Source organism: Lepidochelys kempii, chromosome 2, assembly GCF_965140265.1.
Source record: "Lepidochelys kempii isolate rLepKem1 chromosome 2, rLepKem1.hap2, whole genome shotgun sequence".
NCBI lineage: Eukaryota > Metazoa > Chordata > Testudines > Cheloniidae > Lepidochelys > Lepidochelys kempii.
Genome location: NC_133257.1, coordinates 242068454 through 242090909, shown reverse-complemented (window position 1 = coordinate 242090909; position 22456 = coordinate 242068454). Strand labels below are relative to the sequence as shown.

The window sequence follows — 22456 nt, the reverse complement described above, 5'->3', positions numbered from 1 at the left end:
TAATGCCCCACAGATGTACATTAAGAGAGTTCACACCTTGCCCCATGCCATGGTTTCAGACTGTCTGCCGCCTCAGAAATACAGCAGTGCATCAGTTGACATTTTCAAGGCTATCTTTACAACCAGATGGGCTTAGAAACTTCTTGTGTTTTTAATCTAAAAGTTCGGATTCTTTTTAACGCAGAAAAATTAGTCAATGTTTGCAAAATGCCTTGAAGATTAAAAGGATTATATAAATGCTAAGCATTATTATTATTATTATTGTTAAATCCATTAGCAATCTGTAGGCAGGCCCTAAATCCTCAGAATTAGCTGATTTAAAATGCCAGACACAGGCATTTTTATTATCCCATGTCATAAGTAAATTACATTCAGCAGTTGTCAGTCTACTATCTTTTGGATGTATATCCACATCACAGAGCTGCTGCGTGATGGTCAGTCTCTTCTCCTAAGGCAGGATTTAAATAGCAGGAGTGAGAAACACTGGTGGGGATGAAACAATGTCAGCAACTGCTCAGCTCTAGCCACTGCTGCACTGTATGTTTCCATTAATGTATACATGCACATATAGAATTTAATCCCTTCCAAAATGTTGTAAACTCCAAATTTGCCATACGTATATTTATTTAATGAAATGCTTAGAAATCAGGTGAGTGGAGATCATATACCAAGCGAGAAACCAAAACGGTTTTAAAAAATTTAAAAAGCCTGTTGAAGCATTCACTTCTAGTGCTGGTTATGTAGCCCCACATGCATAAAGACATTTCAGAGTTCAGAGTGGTTTAAATCATAGACATTACAGCACAAAGCATCCTTTGGAGCAATAGCCAGCATTCTTTGTGAAAATGTGTTTAAATATTTTGTTCTTGTCATAGGATTCCTTTAGATTTGCAGACACAAAATAATGTTAAAAATATTGTGTCCCAAAGAAGACTGTAAGCCAAAACAGTATTTTAAACATTATTTAAAAAATGTGTTATTTAAACAAGACTGGATGCATTTTTAACATCTGAAAGTGATAGCAGTGTGTATAGTAGGCCTGTTTTTCTTTTTGTTCAATCTTAAAGCACAGAAAAGTAATTTTAAAAACATTTTATGGGTCAGTAGAAAGGAGCCTCCCAAAACTTTAACCTTAGAATTATGCTGTGTGTAAAACATTACTGATTGTAAGTGGCAATTGAATACTTGGGTTATAATTCACAGAAAAACTGCTCCTTTGTTCCTCAGAGGTTCTTGTTAACTGCTGGAAATGGCTCACCTTGATTATCACTACAAAAGGTTTTCTTTCCTCCTCTTCCCCCCCACCCCAGTTGCTAAGGTGCCACAAGTACTCCTTTTCTTTTTGTAAATACAGACTAACACAGCTGCTACTCTGAAACCTGTCTATTTATATGGTATTCAGGCTTGAATCTAATTTTTAACTCTGTGTATTATAATATGGATAAGAGGGCAGGACAAGAGGCAATGGGTTCAAGCTACAGCATAGCAGATATAGATTAAATTTCGGACTTTGCGGACCCTTCTAACCCTATGATTCTATAATTCTGTATATGTATAATAGGATATGCGTTACTAATTAATTATAGGTAATATTCTACAAACTAGTCTGGGAACTACCATAATTATTGGCATAACACCTTACTTTATCAATCCTCAGCCATAGGAGAAGAGAGAAACACTGTGTGTTGAATCATATGCGGTCACGTGAGCTATGATACTGCATTGCTGCAAAAACATTAGTGGCCCATGAATATATGAATGGCAGACTATCATTAAGAATAGATGAAACTTTACAAAGTACATCTTGCCAGGAGGTGATGGCTATGTGATATTCATGGGAAAACCATGGCTAAATTCATCAGAATGGCAATGTGATATTCATTGTAACGTTAAGGATGATCTCACCAGTTGGGTAGGAACAATTCATAATCATCACATGTAAAAATCATATCAGGCATAGTTTGGACTGACCAATACACATTTTAGTTCATACCATTTATAGTTAAATTGTCAATTTTCATGCACTAAAAGGTTGGCTGCCTGCAATATTCGAAATATTTGTTCAGTCAAGGCAATATCAACTAAAGCTTCCAGGATGTGATGAAATGATGGCTCTTGAAACTGCAGATAAAATGCCAGAACCTACCAGTGCCTGACCTCCCTTATTTATTTTTCTTTTCAGATAGCAGTAATATCAACAGATGGTTGATATTACAACAAGCCCCCAAAATACAATTAACATAGAACTTCAAAATAGAAATGAAATCTTCAGCTAAAGCTGGTCATGTTTAGGCTTTGGTCCCTTTTGTTTATATGTTGTGTATTATAGATAGAACCCAGTATAGTTAAGGTTGCAAACAATTTGAATCAGAACCACCTGTTCTTTGAATTATGGGACAGTGAAAAATATGCCTTTTCCCCACTGTGTAACAAGTTGTAATCACACTATTTTTTAACAGGCATACAGCAAAAACAGTGTAAGTTTGAAACTTGTTTGGGGCATAATTCTCATGGAGAACTAGTTCCTTTGCCTATTTGAAAAAAAAAATTTAATCTGAGAAAAATCAGGAGCATTTGAAAAGAGGAAATTGAATCATTTCAGTAAAAAGTGCCCTTAACTCTCCAGGTGTCCTTCGAGAGATGTATAACAAACTGATTGCCTCTAGATTTTCTGTTTTCCTAAAAATCAAATGGAAAAAAAACCCTACTGTTAATACAAACATTAGATTTTCAAAATAAAACTTTCATAAATGAATGAATGACAAAAGTTAACTTGCTCTGGTAATGTTCACTTGATCATATTGCACCTATGTGTATTTTCTGTTTTTTCTTAACTGAAAATCACAACCTATTGCTTTTTATTTGTATACCATAAAGTCTCTTGGAGTCCACTTCACTTCATTCAAAGTGAATTTGAGTATAGAGTCTTGTCGCAATATCTAGTGCTGGAAAGATCACTAGAAAGAACAGACTGAGCCTGCACAAACTTTCCATGACAACATTAGGATAGGTGAGTGGATTGTAAGCAGGTGACTATTACCTAAAAAAGTGGATAACAGTGGCTGGGAAGAGAGGAATGGCCAGGCAGTTATTTTGTGTGAGGAATCGGTGCTTTCACCAAACATCTATGGAGTTCAACAGGAATGAAACCTGCCCCTACCAACCCTTGGCATATATAATTCCCACCTTAAGTTAATTCAGATGAACTTTTCTGAGGGCTTGTCTACATGACCCCACAGTTCGGACTAAGGGGATGTGAACTGCAGCATGCACTATGCTGTAACACCCCCATGTGGACGCTACAAATGCAAACTAGAAGGTACTTAGTTTGGGTTAATGTAATCCTGTTTAAACAGAGCTACATTAACACGAACTTAGATATCTTTTAGTTCACACCCACAGCATCCACACAGAGGAGTTACAGCACAGCACATTGGCCCACACTGCAGTTCACACCCAGGTAGTCCGAACTGTGGGGCCATATAGACATAGCCTGAGTTGTCCCCATGTAGACCAGCCCATAGACTGAAATTGAAAACACTTGAATGTACAGGATATGCCTGCAATATTGCCCTAAAGTGCCTGCTAGTTAGCGAGGAAAAAACCTTGCATTGAAAGAAGTATATTATTGTGAATAAAAGTATTTTCACATGAGTTATTTTTTAAAAATTCAGTTTCGGCCTTGTTTTTATTTTGCAGAATTCAAGCTAAAACTCGGGAATTTCGAGAGAGACAAGCTCGCGAACGTGACTACGCCGAGATCCAAGATTTTAACCGGACATTTGGATGTGAGGCTGACCCAGTGTATGCTGGAATGGATTCATACGACTCTTCCACAAACAGTGGCGCAATGACTTTGAACACCAGGCCACAGAGCCCCAAGGAAGGACAGACAGTTGAAGCACTGTATGCCCAAGTGAAGAAACCAAGAAATTCAAAGTCTTCACCTGTAGACAGGTAGGCACCAGACATCAATCAATACTGTGTTTCAAAATTCAGCTTCATAATGTTTTTGCCATAGGAGTACTGTTCATCAGTTGTAAAGCCAGAGCTGCATTTTATTAATGGCTTTTAAAAAGCCTTTATGTAGAAAAATATTGAATTAACACAAATCAAGTCATAATGGAATGAGAAGCACAAGCTTTTGTAATGATTCTAACATTTCATCTCCTTTTTTAAATGGTTTTGGACCCAAGATTTACTATTTAGTATAATTCAAATTACAGTCAAACTTGTAACAGTTTAATTATCAGAGGTCTTGCTAATATGATTGGAGGACAATGACAGTTCTGAATTCTGTTTGGAGTAATTATTTGAGCTGTACAGAACTCTTGTAATGAAACCAAAAGCCAGGCAAAGCCTGGATTCTGATTTTATTGCAAATCTGAACCTCAGCTCAGCTCTGTGAATCTTTTTGAGAAAACCTAGGCCAAATAAGTGAACTAGGGCTGGCTTTGGGCCAACTTCCTTACCATGGACTCTGGTGGGGAGAAATTTGTGTGTGGCTGTTTGGTGGTCATGTGGGGAGCTGTTTCTTTGTTTTGGTGGCCAAACTATGCTAAATATGTCAGTTTTGCATTGCTTCATTCCAAAATCATGTACAACTCTACTCTGTTTTAGCTGAGACTTGAATTCACCTGAATATTCACAGCAAAAATTGGGATGCCAAACTCCACAATTTAGAAATGGCAAAAATTGTCTACGTTTCTGTAGACCAAATGTGGCAAAGGTCACACAGCTCTGATTATTAAATAACTAAGAAACGCCTGTCTTGTTAGTTCATATTCCTGGCGTGGTCGCTTTGCATTGTCTAAACTTTGTAAAAAATAATTCTAAATTCCTAGTACAGAAGACATTGGTAATTCAATAGAATATATACATTCATCGCAGATACATTTTAGCTCATAGAGGCCCCCTTTTCCTCTCAAAAGATCAATGCTGCTGCACTTACAATAACCCAATGAAACCATTTCTCCTGGTTGCAATACCTGAGGTCTGTAACCTACATCGGAATAGAACTTTAAATTTGAATATTTAATTTAAAACCAACAGACATTAAATTCCCATGGTGCCAGTGATGATGTAGCATTTGACCTCAAGGGGATGTCGCCGTCACCTATAATTTAGCTGATTGTTTAGAGCTGTTTTTAATAGACGGATGGAAACTGTTATGGGTAACCCTCAGCTGGACCGAGTGGGGAAATATTTTTTAAAAGGGTCCTACAGCATGGCAGAAATATGTACATTATAACAGAAAAATATGCCATCAGATATTGAGAACTAATGAAATTTCAGGTGGACTTTTTCAAACATTTTTACTAACATTCAGTAACATATGGTTGCCTTTCCTTTTTCAATCACTCTGCTTTTCTAAATTGCTTAGCAAATATGCATGGTGTATGGCCGATTTTGTGCATAATATAAAATTGTTTATAATAAATACAGTCTGAATATACAGCTTATTTTTTTTAAAGTGGGAAACCTTATGGGTCTAAACAAAGACTGTTTCACCTTTAGACTTGGAAGTTTTACATACCTTCTTCCTTTTTACTTAACCCTGTATTGACCAATGGAAAAATAATTAGGTGCCAGAAATCACATCACTTTTAGTGACCTTGAAAATCAAGACAGTCTGGTTGGACAGTATGGTTGCCACACTGACTTTTACAACTGTTTTTGTTAGACCAAAGGCACTGTTTCATGCCTGAGTTGAATAGTATCAATGTCATATGAAGAAAAAGAGTTATCTTTGATGAAAACCTGGCAGGGAGAAAAGTAAGACCTGTCTGACCTAACTAACTGTGTGGGATCGCTGATGAAAGATCAAGGACAGTGAGAGAGAGCAAAAGTGAAGTTATGGCTGGGATATTGTTGGACTGTGGTGAGAAGGAAGAATTGAAGAGCACACTAGTCTCTTGTTCGCACCTTCAAGTGATTAGTTATTGAAGTCCAGGAAGTACAGAGGACTTCACTAAGGACTATTGGATCATGCCAGGAGAAAAGGAAAGACCCAGCACACCCATCAAAATTGAGAAAAAGCGATTCAAAAGCTAGAGTTGGAGCAGAAACAGCCATCTGGACAAATGACTTCGTGAAAACAGGGTAGTGAGGAAGCAGGGTTGACTAAAGAGAAGGAAGACAGGAAACCTAACAAGAATGAAACTTGGGAAAAACTGAACTGTTGAAATGAAAAGGGAATCATATTTGTAAAGTGCCCATCACAGTAGATCGTATCTGGCTCTGACACTATCTTGTCTAGTACATGGAATACTCTCCAACAGGACCCTACGTCTCCGCTCTCTCCTCCCACTTCTTAATAGAAGTCAAACTCCAAATGGAGTTGGAAAGTACCCCCATAAAAATATGGGTATTGCAGCAAGTCCGAGAGGCTTATGCTCAGCTTAAACTCCTATCAAAAGCTTAATCTGTGGTTGAGAGAGCTTGGCATCTGATCTTTGCAAGAGCTTCGTCTCTGACAGATGAAAACCGTGTTTGAATGCAGCTGCCACTCTTGGTCATAGTGGTGAGTACCAGTCTTTGAGATTACTGGGATGGGTCCCAGTCTGTTTAGGATTTTGTGAATGAAGGTCAGGATCTGGAATTGATTTAATATTCAGTAGGTGAGTCTGGAGATGGGTGTGGTATGTTCATAATCGAGCGTCATGTGTGCATGTCTTCTTTAGTATGCTTCGCTGCCTGCTTCACCATCTTTATCTTCTTGATGGCCTTTATGGTATCTCCAGGCAGATCATGTTACAGTAGTCTGGCCTGGAAATATTGAAATTCTAATTCACCCTTAGATTGTTATCCAAAAAAGGGCAGTGTCTCCTGGCCAGCCATTTATAAGAGACATTCTTTTACCCTCTGGTTATGCGTTACCTTGACATGTGCCTCAGCACTGTATCAACCTGCTAGCTTCTTGTCACCATCTTCCAAGCCCTGAATAACTTTGCCCCTTCTACTCATGAGCCCTCATCTTGTTTCTGATTGCCCCCACTGCCTCCTCTTCACCAGTGATGCCAGTCTCATCTGCTTTTTGTCATTTCCCCACACAAATATCTCCATGCCTTTTTCTGTGCCATCTCCCATGTATTGACTGCCCCTTCCTAAGCTTGTTTACAAGGCATCTAACCTCTCAGCAATCAACTTTATTCTGATGACCCACCTCTCATGTTGCCCACAGGGAATTTGATGACTCATAGTGGCTAATTTGAGAAGTAATTGGGAATAGAATTTACATCCAAAACATGTTGTTTATATTAATGTTGACATAAACTTTTATCACAACGATGTGACTAATCACCATTCTGATTATAAGTTTTACCCATTTGTCATAGAATCATAGAAACATAGAATATCAGGGTTGGAAGGGACCTCAGGAGGTCATCTAGTCCAACCCCCTGCTCAAAGCAGGACCAATCCCCAACTAAATCATCCCAGCCAGGGCTTTGTCAAGCCTGACCTTAAAAACATCTAAGGAAGGAGATTCCACTACCTCCCTAGGTAACGCATTCCAGTGTCCTACCCTATCTGTCTTTAAATATGTAAACTCTCCTAAGTAGAGACCATCTTTTACTTTCTCTTTGGAAAGCGGCTAGCAGCCATTGTAGATGTTAACAGAAATGAATAAAAATAGTATTTCCTCAGTAGATCATCTGGTGGATTGCCATTTGACAGTTCTAACAGCATCCCTATCTGAAATGTTTAGCTTATATTAAAAGTGGGGTGGTTTAATTGGAACATTTTTATTTCTATACAGGTTTATGTATAGTGCCAAACAAAATTTGACATTTAAATATGTTTGAAAGGTTATTTGAATTTTCATGTGATGAAACCTGTAAACAAAATATCTCCAGAATAGCTTGCATACTGTTGTTCAGAACTTATGTCAAATTTTTCCTTAACTTACAATAGAACTATTATGTCTAATTGTGAGCTATGGTCAGGGTTTGTTTTTCTGTAATATCCTGAGATGACTTTTATTTTCATCAAGACTAGCCGTCAAGTTGCGTAACCTTAACTGTCATGCTATATGAATGATAACAAGCAGTAGATAAAGCATATAAACATACGGCTGCTCATTACGATCTTGTGAAAGCTGGTTTCTGTGTTAAGTGTAAGAATGCTATAGCGATAGCATCTATGGGATATGACTCTGGTGTTGTCCTTGTAAACTGTCAAACAAAAACTGTCCCAAAATTTCTTTTGCATCCTAATGTTTCTAATCAGCACGCTACTAAAAATTCATTTTTTCCCTGCTGAGTGGGGGGTGCTCAGATTTTTTTAATGTCATGAGAACTGTTACAATGTTTGACAAATTTCTGCAATACATTGAAAAGACAAAGAAATGTTTGTTCCTGAAAGCATCTATCCACACCTTTCCCAAATTGTGAATGAAAATGATGCATATAATGCCAAAGTAAATCAAAAGAGAGTGAGGTGTTTGCTTACTAACTGAGGGTATAGATAATATTGTGGTCAATTCTCATGCAAAAGTTAAGGTGCTTCATTAGAACATAAGAACGGCCATAGTGGGTCAGATCACAGGTCCATTTAGCCCAGTATCCTGTCTTCCAACAGTGACCAATGCCAGGTGCCCCAGAGGGAATGAACAGAACAGGTAATCATCAAGTGATCCATCCCGTCATCCATTGCCTAACTGCAACTTCAGTCACACCAGTTTTGACTACAAGAATTCTGTATAATAGAATTTATGAGCACCTTCTCTAGGACCTTTTTCTTAGTAAATTTCCATATGGGATTCATAGGGGCTGGAATTAGGGGTGCTTTGGATGCTGCCACAGCCCCTGGCTTGAAGTGGTTTCCATCATATACAGGGTTTACAGTTTGGTTCAATGGCTCTCAGCACCCCCACTATACAAATTGTTCCAGCACCCCAATGGGATTTCAGATTGCTTCAAAATACTTCTGTATGCAGAATTTAACTGAGGTTAGAGGAAAATAAATCAGTGATGGGTACTGTAAGATGGTTCTTTTATAAAGAAGGGTACCATCAATCAAGTCATATATATAGTTTGACATTGTGAAGTTCTTCATTTTGAGCTTTTATGAAATCCTTGCAGATTTCAAACCTACAGTAATGTAGGTAGATAACAAGCCTCAGTGATTTTCAAAACCCATTTTAAATCTTAATAATTCTAGTCATATCAAATTGTCTTCTGTAGCACTAAACAGGTTTTCCAAATCAATCTCTAGGTAGTACAATAGGTGGCTTTTCTTAACAGAGGGGGAACTTATATGTTCCAAGAATGGTTTTTGTTCCAGTTTCAATATTCTTCAGGCACTTTGAGGGGTTGGTTATCAGTTCATCTGTAATTATATTAGTTGTCTTTGCTATATTAGTTCCATTCTGTGTTCTAATAATTTGCACAGACAGTTTGTGCTGCTCAGACTTTTTTAAACGTATCATCTCTTCACTTTAGACATTAAAAAGAAAGAAATGTGGTGGAGTTCATGAGGCATGTTTATTTTACATGACTGGACCAAAAGGGTGTCTTGGAAATTGCATTCCTGTAGATATGGCTTTTAGTTTAGCTAGAAATGTGTGTGTTAGTATATTTTACATCATGCAGAAGAAAACATGGAAGAAAACATGGATTGCTGATCAATAATATTTTTCATGTAGATGACAATGATGCTATACAATCGAGTTTTTATAGCTATCACCTAACATCCATAGTTGGATGGTCCATAGAAACACAGCTCCTAATGGGCATTCACTGGCTGTCGCCATGTAATCATTTCCCACCAAGAGTGCATTGTCCTCAAATATAATTGAAATAAAATAGGCACTGTGCTGCTGCAAATCTAAATAGCTTGAAAATAGTAGGCTAGACTCCCCCAACTCACTGAGGACACTTTAATGGAAACATAAATACCATAATCATATGCTTTTTGCATGCATTTGACCATTAACAAGAAAAATGCCCATTTTAGAAGAAGAGACCTCTATGAACTGGTTTCGTTTCCATCAAAACTGGAGTCAAGTTATGTCAAAGAAATATTTGGGGACTGAAAAAAACCCAAAACCCTAAAAAAAATCGGTTCCCTCAGCTATCATCTGTATAGTGCTAAAAGGCAACTGCTGTTTCAAAAATTTAAGGTCACACCACAGATTTTTATTTGCTGCTCTTACAAATGAGAGGGAGCGTTTTATTTAGATCTTAACTATTATTTGTTCAGTAGTGTTCATCTCTGCTTAACTTGAGGTGGGAATAATGAATTCTTCAGAGTAGCAAGACACATCCTCATATAATTTCAAAATACATTTTAAAAGAGTAGAATAAACAGACTCATTCTTTCTGGCCTATGTGAAATAATTCTCTGTAATAGCCCAGTAGGTCACAAAAGCTATGAAATATTATATAGTAATGCCAGGATAAATATTTGTTAAAAAAACTAAGACACCCATACTGTTATATTAAACTTCTCCTTTATTAGTAATGTCAGTCATAGGAATTTTCTTTAAAGTCTGAGGTATCATTCACACATATAAATCTAAGCTTACTGCCATACCCATAATAGATGAAGATATGAGTTATTACTCAGGGTGACACATCCTGTAAGTGCCAAGATTTTCTCTTACACAAAAAGAGTTATGACAATTCTTTCATTTGTTCTGAGGTGCTGGTATAGGAGCATTGCAATTTAATGAAAGACCAAGGTAATATAAACCACCTAACCAATGACATTTTAGACTGTTAACTGCCTGGTCTGAATAAGGCTATGAGTAGCGCCTACCTCACCCAACCTTTGTTTATTGTCATCGTTCCTATGGATGATCTGTCTTAGAGCTTGATTCTCCAGCCTTATTCTTGTTCAGTACTGCCTTACTCCGCAAGTAGCTGCACTGAGATTAGTTTTAATGGGGCTACTTGCAGAATAAAGGTACCCCTTCATGTGAGCAAGGGTAACAGAATCAGGCCTTTATATTGTAAGCTTCTCAGAGCAGGGACCAGTCAGTTTTATTTATACATAAGTCTCCATAATTCATGTGTGGTGCTGTATAAATAATTTTTTTAAAAATCCATATATTTTCATTAGTGTTACCTCAAAAACACAGGGCCCTAGTCTCATTTACAGCAAGCCTCTTTTCACCACTCTGGCAGTGTAAAGGAGCCTTAATTTATGCCCATTATAAGGCCCCTTTATACTGGCAGAATGGAGAAAATAGGCTTAATATAAATGAGAACCTGACTTCCTATTAAGAGGGGCTTTAAAGAATGGCATGCATCCTGTCCTGGGTAATTCAATGACAACATTGTGGGGAACAGCTAACAGTCATACCTGTCCAATGCACCAAGCTGAAAATAATACCTGAAAAAAGAGGGGCATGCATGTTTGGCTCATCTTTCTCTTCCTTCTGGCATATTCTTCCTGTGACTGTGGTGAACTGAGGACAGGCTAGTAAATGGCGTTTGAGACTCAGTGGGATCCTTTGTGCCTACTACTATTCCATTTGACTTTAGCACTTACGCTCATACTTTAATGCAGTTCAGTGCATTCCTGTTCTTCCACGACCCACACCATAAACCAGCAACTCTGACCCCCTAGACTGCCTAAAAATAGTTTTCTGTCTTATAGGCCTGTGGATCTAGGAACCATTAGAAACTAATAGCACCAGTATTCCTGGGACTTAGGTTGCTTTCCTTTTTCCTTCTTGAATCTTGAGGGACTATAAAACAATTTTTAATATAAATTCATGAGGATTTATGTAGAGCCCCTATTGTGAGCAGTATTTGCTGTGACACTATCCAGTGTTTGGGTTATTGGGGGGGGGGGGGGCGGAATGAAGATTTACAGTGAGCTCTGTTCAAAACATTCATTTTAATTACTCAGATGTTCTATATACTCTCTGACTAGATCCCAAGTGCTGACACTGTTGTGAGAACCACTTAATTATACATTTACCACAGCCTCACTGAAACCCTGGAATGTTTGCTTCTTCCCTCTCCAAACAGGCTTGATTTGTAGTCTAAAGGGTGACAGCTATTTGTTGTTTTTCCAAAAACAAAATGAGTTAGTACTTCTAGAAATGTTTTCAGTGGGAAAATGTATGGCAAGATAAGAAGGAAATGAACTTCCTATGGAAGGTTACAAAGCAGGAAGTGAAGTGGGTTCCACCCAAAAGTACACCTTGTTACTACTATACCTAAAGGTTGTTATAATTTTCTAGAAGTAAGCAATAACTCTGGTCAGTTCTGTAAATGATTTATTTAAGTGCAGCTATTTTCTGTGATGAGTCAAGATAGTTATAAAAAGTGGAATTTACCACAGCAGAAATTCAAAACTTGTCATTCTTCATCAGTATAACTGTACAATCTAGATGCAAAAGTGGAATAATAAGACATCCTGTTGCCAAGATGTGAAAGAAGAAAGCAGTTTTTGTTTTTTCATGCTGTGGAAGACAAAGTTTAATAAAAATAAACTTGCACAGTGTTTTTCTTTAGTGTGAAGCAATACTTGATATAAAGGAGAAAGAAGCTGCTGTGTCAAGTGATTATCATAAAATATATTCCACCCAATGAACTATCTAGCAACAAAGCGAGCACACAAAGTTCTCTACTACTCAGCATACCTGTGCTGTAGTTGTTGTTTGTAGTTTTCTTGTTGAAAAAAAATATAGTAAATTATTTTTGAAAGCCTTAAAATGCTTTTGAAAAGCAATAGCTCTTTCAGTTCTCAAAGGAAGTGTTATGTTCTTCCCATTAGGTGCCGTTAACATCCATTCCCTTCTAGTCCTGTTGACCTAAATGTGCAGTTGGGGCCTGATGTTGTGCAACATAGTTATAGCAGAGGGCACTCCATTTGTACTAGGCACTCACAGTGGACATACACAGATTTAAAAAATCTCTAAAGGGCATAATGGATGTTTCCTGGGCATTATTAGTGCTCCAAAGGTGGTAGGGGAAAGTTATCAAGTACTTGAAATGGAAGTGCTTGAAGAATACAATTTCCTACACCTTAACGTTTCACAAGCCATATAAACCTTCAGACAAAACCAAAAACTTACAAAATACTAACACATGCCTATCTTTCTGCTGAGTATGAGCCTCAGCAAATAGAAAGCAAATTTGTTCCCTATTATACCTTTGGCTGTCCCTCCAGTCTGTGTTCTCTGTTCTTGTGAAGTACTCAAGACCCTGACACTCGGAGCACATTAGAAAGTAGGGTTTTTGTATATTTCAGTGTGCTGCCTGATCATAAGAAGGAAATAGATGGGCAGAGCTAGGGGAGAACACACTGTGCATATGAAGAAAAGTAGTTATCTGCTCACGGGGAAAAACAGAATTTTATTACTGTTGCAGCAGTCATGCGTATCAGAACGTTTACAGTGTCCTGGCTAAAGATGACAGTTTGCAAAATGGGTATTTTAGAGGTGCCACTTGTAGCGCTGTGGAGAAGGCTGATTTGAGTTTTACACGTCATTTATAAAACAGGTCAAATTTTGGATTCATCAACTTTTACAAATATCCCTTTTAGATATGCATAGGAAGCAAAGATAATCAGGACTTTGGATAATCTCTAAATCCAACTATGTTTTTTCTCTCACCATCCTGCTCTATGTACACAATACTGTACACTTTTGTCCCATGTGTTGTACCCCTTCTGAGCACAATTACTGCAATAAACAAGAAGTAGTTTTAGAACGGTGTTTGAGGAAGTACAAGAATTGCCTTGTGAAGAAGGGTGGAAATACTGTTTAATTCGTACCCATCCGTGAGGCTCCTAGTACTCTCACCTCATCTCTTTCCTATTTTAAAAAAATAAATGAAATGAATTACCTTGGAGGAGGAACCGTGTGTGACTGCTTCATACTTACCCACTCTGCTTTAGTACATGGATATCTCTTATAAAAGACATGCCAGGCATTTCCTCTGTTCCCACCATTTAGGGCCCTGTAAGTAGCCCAATTTACTTCACTGGGACCACTCAGGAAAGTATAATCTACCCTCAGTAGTAAATATTTGCAGGATCCAGAGGCCTTAAACTAAGTTACAGCATGTCTCCTTGTGTATCTTGTACAATACACTGGTACTTTTTAACGGATAAGATGATGATGATGATAGGTGAAAGGTAGTATAATAGTTAACTTCTATAACGTTCCTATAATTAGCAAACTCAATTTGACCCACTGTTGTTTTATGATCAGTCTTCTTTACGTGTAAAACAAACTATATTTAACCACACTGTTTATTCTGTTAGCCTGCCTTGTTTGTTTATGTGGCCTAAAACATATCCTGCTTCCGATCCAAGTATTTCATGATTGCCGGAAGTGGTGCAGCCTTGTCGGGGGGAAAAGAATCCTGTACAGGAACTTTTAGGAAGGAAATGACATCACTGTGTGTATGTGTGGGGTTTTTTTTTAATGCCTTTTAACATCTTGTAAATTGATTTAATGCTTGTGAAAGGTTCCAGATTGACAGCCCTGGAAGTTGAGTAGTTTCTTAAAGTTTAACTTTTTTTGGCTGGAAAGATATAATGCTTCCCATTCTTCCCCTCCTCAAACTGTATAACCAGTAGTATATTGCATTGGTACAGTACTTGTGGAACTGTAGCTCACGAAAGCTTATGCTCAAATAAATTGGTTAGTCTCTAAGGTGCCACAAGTACTCCTTTTCTTTTTGCAAATACAGACTAACACAGCTGTTACTCTGAAACCTATTGGTACAGTGTGAATGATGGCATCATTTTCTAAGAACTAAAAGTTTATATGTAAGAACACTGAAGTCTTGTTTCTATTACCAGCAGGACAGTGGGGTGGGAGGAGGTATTGTTTCATGATCTCTGTGTGTATATAAAGTCTGCTGCAGTTTCCACGGTATGCATCCGATGAAGTGAGCTGTAGCTCACGAAAGCTCATGCTCAAATAAATTGGTTAGTCTAAGGTGCCACAAGTACTCCTTTTCTTTTGCGAATACAGACTAACACGGCTGTTACTCTGAAACTTGTTTCTTATGGCTCAGATATTGAGATATTTAGAAGTTAAAAGGTTTTTCACATGATCTATTTTATATGATTATGATTTTCTGAAAAATGTTCCTGTAACATCAGTTGTATTTACTCTCTACAGAATTATTTTCCATCCCTTAAAATACCAATGACATTTAAATAGGTTTTCAGTCTGATGTATTTGACTCATGCATGCAGATCTTTCTTAGATTATGGACGTAAGAAACATTTTGACAATTAATAGAGTAGATGTTTGTAACTGATAAGCAATTTAGTACAGTATGTGATAATTTTATGCAGTTTTATGTGATTTACATTAATTAATTTGAAAGACACATGAAAAGAACAAGTTTTGCTTCATTTTAATTTTTATAAGCCATCCAGTAAATTAATATTAATAGATTTTGTAATAATATATAGCACTTGTATAATACAATACATTATTTAATAAAAATGTCCCCTGCATCCAAACAGTAAACCATTAGTGCAGAAGAATATGGTGCCTATAGAAAGAGTCCTACTATTGGGCACCTAAGACTAATCCTCGTATCAGCACCCTCACTTAATAAACAGAGGAGATGGAAGATAACAGTCTCAATTTCTGGCCTATAGCACTGAGACATGGTTTATTATTACTTCCAGCTCATGCCTCCCATGTAACCTAATAGTTGTAGTATATGGCATTGGGTATTATGTGCCATAAAGAAAACGCTACAAAACTGTCTGATTTTCTTTATCACTGGCATAATAAATCTAGTATAAAAATAGTAAAAGGGTTTCCTCTGTGTTGTTTTATGTATCCTCTTAAGTTGCACTTTGTCCACTTGCCTGAGATCAACTATGTGCATAGTTCCTAAAATGTAGTCACATGAACCCACCCCTTAAGGAAGGAAGGAATGCATCTGGGCTGATTTAATTAGCTAGGTGTGATTTAAAGGTTGCAGAAATCAAAAAGTCTTATTCATTTTCCCTCAATAATCATTTTCCTTAATATTTCATCAAAACCTGCTGATTCGGAGACCTCCTTCTGGGCTTTGATTCATTATGACTGCAGACATAATTTAATTTCCCCCTTTTTCTCTTTCTGTGGTATACTCTTTCATCTCCGAGACACTGTTAAGATGTTTCTAACATTCACAGATTGCTAATTGATCTAACTTTTTTTAAACTGTACTTAAAGCTAAGATCTCTCTGCTGTAAAAGCAGTTTTTCATGCATTTGCTTTTAATAAGTTTTCTTTCATTCTGTGCATCTGATAACGTGTAAATTTTCTTACATATGTACTGAAAATTAAGGACATTTCATTTTTTTTACGCCCTAGTAATAGTGAATCACATTTCTCTATAATTTGGAAACATTCTTGCGGTATAGACTGAAGAAGATGCCAGAACATTGACTCAAAAACTGATTTGTTCTACAATCATTTATTACTATCACTACTACAGCACTCAGATGTGTGCTAGGTGCTTCACAGTACCAATGGAAAGAAATTACTTCAGCCCTGATGAATTTACAGTTTCAGTTTGGGTGTGATGCAATGGGTGAGGGTTACAAACTTTAGGGAGGTGGTGGGGGTGAGAGTCTTTAAAGCAATAAGATCACACAGTTACTGAGTTAGGCATCTGCAGTTATTTATGATTCAATTGGAACTAATTTCAAATTTTCAAAAAATTACTATTTAGTCACTTTGCATACGCCCCACATCAGAAGTGAGTCTCAAGGAATTTGAATGAAGAGAGGGGTAGTAGCTTGGAGCACCAGAACTGAAAGGGCATTTCAGTGGAAGAAGCCTTAGTCACACACATTCTGGCACAATGGAACTCTCAAAAATAAGAATCTAGCTCATCTCTGCAGGAGACAGAACCTTCTCCGGGGGTGAGGAGACTCTGGAATGAACTCCCCCATGAACAAAGGACTATCCCAAAACTCACCACTTTCCACTCCAAGTGAACGGGGTGTTTATTTGACCTGCTTTCTCTAGCATAAAGACATAGATAGCAATAAGTATATTAAACAAAACAAAACAAAAACCCCACAATCCCAGCACCCTACCAAAACAAGACACTCCATTCTGCGTGCTTCTCCTTCCGGGGAGGGGTTAAGAGAACAAACAACACATGATAGATCTGTAGTCACATTGCTTAATGCTCTACTAAAAGGCGCTCAGATACTATCGTGAGGAGCAGAATATAAAAATCTATGCAGTATAGAATAGACTCCAGCAGGACTGTTCACGTGAGTAAGGTTGTGGGATTGGAACCTACATGACCATGCACTGAACTCAGGTAACTTGTAGCTTAGAAAATGCATTTGTGCTGCTGTTTTCAATGGAGTTACACTGCTTGCTTCCTGATGGAAAATCTTACTACAGGTCAGAGTACAAGGGAGGCTTAACTGCAGGTTTTAACCCGACCAATCACTGGTTATGTGTCAACAACAGAATTCAGTGGGACAGGAAAGATAAAACTACGAGGCAGACTGGTACTCTTACTGGTTTTGGTGGTGGTGGATCTGGAGGAGCCAGAATCCTCGTATTTTGACATTTTACTTTGCTCATCTCTCACTCATAAAAAGACTACACTTAGTGAATGCAGTTGATGTCCGTACTAGGCATGCACATGATTTAGAGCAGGATCATGTTTTTCTTTTAATATGTGTGATGATTTAACTCAATCCAGTCTAAACTGAATTTCAAAAAATGTTCTCTAAGTCTTGCTTAGATGGTCAGAACTAAATTGTAGTATGTCTTCTAAAGCCACATTGAATAATTTGAGTAGACTGAATTTCATTAGCTTTCATTAGTTGTACCATTTCTGATGGTGGGTAAAACTGCTGCAGCTTAGGACATCAGAATCGAATAGGACAATAGGTAGAACCTAGGCAACGTTCAACATTAGGAATAATCGTGCTTCATTGAGTCTGATCTTTACATTTTTTACCATACTCACTGCTGCCTCCATCCTGTATGTACTATATTGTGTGTGTAGGTAATGTATACAAATGTATATAAAGTGTGTGAGTGGAGACGGAGACATAAATGTGTACGTCTGTTTAATATATATCACTCTGCAACATCAGAAACATGAACTTTAAGAATCAAGATTATACAGAATTTGAATGATTGTTTAAATAACACAGGATAAGGGCCACCTTGCAAAATTATAATTCACTATTTACATGCAACATTTCTTGACATATTTTCTGATGTTTGTAGTTCTTACTCGTATTACATTTCTATAAAATAAATATTTTGTTCATACATATTTCATAGTTACACTTAGCCATGTGGCTTGTTTTGCCTGAATTATGTTAATAAACCCAGTGTCTCTTTCATACAGTATGAAAGGGCAAACCATCCACCCTTAATTTTTCTTTGTCATTCACAAAGTATATGAAGTTGCTTTTATTCTTTCAGAACATACGCGGACACATACTCATAAAAGTAACCTTTAGGGTATTAATAGGAGAACTTTAAGAATACAGCTGTACAATTTCTGTGCTGTTGGAGCTATGAAAATGTACACCAGCTGAGCATCCATTCCTATATGTGTTTACAGTTCATGCCTTTTAGTTTACTGCAAATTCTTCCACAGAAGTCATACTATGCTGGCACCGTTGCTGTTACTGTGGCCCTGCTTTTACTATAGCACTGTTTCTGTTACGCTTGCAGAGGGCATTTAGCATTCTTATTTTCACGTTTTAGGATTCTGTAGCTCATCTGTACGCAGTCCTTAGCTGAAATTTAGCATAAATAAATCATGGCCCACAGAGATTTGATATTGCATTATCGAGGGACTGTATAACGAATGCTTCCATACAGTCCTCGACAACTGCTCACGTACTCTTGTTTTGTGAGCTAAATATCACAGATAGTGAGTGCTGTGGCTTTGCTGGAGAAGAGGGTAAGGGCTCCACAGGAGAAGGTGATGGGGAGGAAATGGAGCATCTCTTCTGTAGCTATCAGGAGCTCTACAGGACAGTGATCTGGGAGAGAAAGCTTACTGCTGAGCTCTGCTATGCATCCATCCCATGCGCTGGTGGTGAGAAGGTTACACGTTCTGTGTATTGAGCCACAAGTTGGTCTGTGATTTTTGAGAGCATTGTCTTTCATCTACACAATGTATTGGAACACCCATCAATGATCCCAAAGAACTTTATAAAGTTTAACTAATGCACATATTCAGGATAAAGATCCATTCACCCCACTACTGAACCCTTCATCCAAAGTGTAAAGATCCCTCTACTGGAATGCAACTACCTCTGGAGTGAAATATAACAGCTGTGACAGGAAGTGAAGACTATTGAAGTCAATTGAATCTTCAAGGGGAATTAGGTAGGCAAAGATAATTACATGAGCTGGAATTTGGCCATGGCACCCAAGGTTAACACCAGTACACGTACGAAAAGTGCCAGGTGATATTATTGTGTTGAATGATAGAAAAGCACATTAATTAGAGATAGAAAAGACCCTGTTGGTCATCTGGTCCAGCCTCCTGCTTACACAGAATTGAATCTTACAGTATATTTTCTACCACCATGTAAAGTCTAGTTTCAAATGTCTTTTGGGGTGGGTTTTTTTCACCACTTTATGTTGGGACACTATTCTTCATCTTTATGCATCACAGCTTGGAAGATTATTTCTTGAAATGTAACCTAAATTTTCCTTTTGTTAACATCCACTTATTCCTAAATGTACTATGCTCAGGTCCTGAGAGATGCTGAGCACCGGGAATTCCCAGCAATCCATGAAGGGTATCTCTCAGGATCAAATCCTGAATCTTTTTCTTCTTAGCATCTATACTCTTTGTATATTTGTAGGTAAGTACCAGGTCTCTCTCTCATAAACTTAGTTCACGTCAGTCCCATTAGACCCTTAATCAGTCTGTATCCTATTCATGTAGAATACAGCAGGAATACAGTTGAAGGTAATTGAGCAGTTACATCATCTCTTTTGTGCTATCTGTAACTGTTCAAGTCCCCTCTTTACTGGGGAGGATGGTTGAAGACCGGGACTTCAGGTACCTCCCATTTTGGAACTGCCCACTTATATAAGAATTCTGAAAGCTAGTTTTTCAGTTCTTCTTCCGCATGACATTTCTGTAGTCTGAAGTCACACAATAACTATATCTGAAGAAGGGTAACCCTTGATTTCATATCTATCTCAGTATCAGCAGAAAAAAAAACTTCCCAATCTTGTTTTTGTATAACACCTTTCATCTCTATGGAACTCATATGAAAACTGCTTCACAGAAGTAACAAATATTCAGTTTTATTCTACTTTGATTTCATATTGTGCCTGTTGCTGGTAGCTGAGCACCTCTGAAGTGCAGCTGTGATGATTGCCATCTTAGCTGATGCACTGGGGATTGAATCGGGGACCTCCAAAGCTAAAAGTATGAGCTGCATTAGCTGGGGCTGTTTAATTGAGGTTGTAATAAACTCAGATCCTCTGCAGATCAGACACAGAGAAGATGCTCACCAGTGGGTCACACAGCTGCCCTTACAACAGTTATCGAATGTGGTGGTTTGTTTTCTGTTGTGAAGTTTTTCTTTCCTGTTCATAACATGTCCAACATAATATGTCATTGCCATGTTCAGTATTGGAATGGCTTGTTTTAAAATGATTTAAAAAGATACTTTCATAAGGCAGAGGTTTTGAAATTCACATACCATTCCAGAGTTCATCACCCACTCCTACACCCCGATTTAAAAATGTGCTAGCAGCCAGAGAACAAGAATGAAGAGGAGCAAAGAGAAGATGAAAATCACAGAATTTTGAATAAAGTGGAAGTAGAGGTGAGGGGATCATTTTAAATGGTGACAAGATATGGGGCAGGAATTAGGAAAGGTGAACTCAGAGGATACATTGTTAAGAGAAGAGACAGAGATGGTGGGGAGAAAATGAGATTTGGAAGAAGAGTGGTGGTGAATGAAGAGAGAAAGAGAGAGAAGCTGTGTGTCCAAGGGAAAAGGCAGCTGTGTGTCCAAGGGAAAAGGCAACTGGGAGCCTAGAGCCTGAGAAGGATGAACAGTGGAGCTGGAGAGTGCAGGGGAAAGGAAACAGCCCCTAATCTGTGTCCTTAAGCTAAATGACTATACTAATTCACACATTATTCACAGAATAAAACAATTAAATGTTGCTGTTAAAATATTTTTTCTCCTATGAGCCTTTTCTCCAGAATTCACCTAAGATTTACCTGGTCCAGGACACCCAAACGGTGTTTATTCCCTCCCTGCAACACTGCAGGAACAGAAATAAGGCCTGGCTGCAGGATCCCATTATCTAAATTCAGCCTTTCTCCCTGTCTGTATCAGATCAGAACAACTTGAATGGGCATGAAACAGCAGGAGAGGCAATGTATGTGTTCAGGTTCTTGCAGCTCAGTCACATTACCATCTCATTGTGTCTGCAAGGGTGCTGCAGACTTGATTAAAAAAATTAATGATGAGAAACAAAAATGAGAGAGAGGAGAACAAAGGAAAAAAGTAAAGGGAGCATGGAGGAAGTTTACTGCATAAAAGTCATTCAGTTATCCCTCAGAGCCCAGATCTCTTGTCTAATTGTCTAAGTTGGTCCTTCAGGACTGAACTGCTTAAGTGAAATGGCAGTGTTGTGGTAAGGGAACTACGGGAGGCAGGTTGTGAACAGGGTTGCACATATATGCATGAACAGTGAAGCAGAGATTCCATCTGTTCATATTTGTCTCGTGCCCCTGTTAGTAGCAGAGATGCAAAGACTGGCAAATAAAAAGACTAAATGCTAGCCAATAGTCCTTTCTGGTCAAGGTTGAGGCACTGGTGGTACAGTTTGAGGAAACTTGACCTGATCCTTTGTGTGCTGTACTCTTTCTGTGGCTAGTTTCCATCTCCAGGGCTGTAAATCTGTCAGTTTACACTATATTAAATTTGTCTAGAAATCTGAAGGAAAAGAAAAACGGCATAAAAATATCTCACTGCAAAGTCATTGGACACTGAAGAACATCAGAACTGAGCTGGAGTGGAAATGAAAGAGCTTTAACCAGAATCAGAACTGGGAGCCATTGCAGCTGTTTATGCCAACAAAATACTATGATTGGAGGAACATTATGATGCTTAACTTTCAACGTTAAAGCACTAAGCAAGAATAAACTTATCTTTGGTACCACTCCCTCCACATTCCCTTGAGAAGAGAGAACCCTCTTCCATCACTTCCCCTGACCAAAAAAACCCTCCTCTAGTCCTGTTCTATCGTCCCATTTTAAACAAGTCCCAGGACACCCAAGGCATCCAACCACCTGTGGACTGAGAAGCATGTACTTCCCTCTCACCCAAATGCAACCACCCCAGATTATCAGTTCATTAGCTCTGTTGACTCCCTACCAAGTTCTTCTTTGTCCCTTCCTTATTTCCCCACTGAAACCAGCTCAGCCCTCTTTCTTTCCCAGCTGTATGAAGGTGTCAGGAACAGGTAGGGTAAGGAGGCAGATGACACTGGGAGCCTAGA

At 38.1% G+C, this 22456-nt stretch overlaps 1 protein-coding gene across 13 annotated transcripts in view; it reads left to right on the top strand.

The window, feature by feature from the left end:
• PARD3 (par-3 family cell polarity regulator) overlaps positions 1-22456 on the top strand; it is a 650009-nt gene that overhangs the window by 518623 nt on the left and 108930 nt on the right. For 12 of the 13 annotated variants that reach the window (XM_073334436.1, XM_073334432.1, XM_073334435.1 and 9 more), the window contains one exon: positions 3700-3957. In XM_073334436.1, coding sequence (XP_073190537.1) covers positions 3700-3957 — 258 coding nt within the window. Of the gene's footprint in view, positions 1-2877; positions 3011-3699; positions 3958-22456 lie in introns of those variants that run through there. The other variant, XR_012157609.1, reaches the window with a different exon arrangement.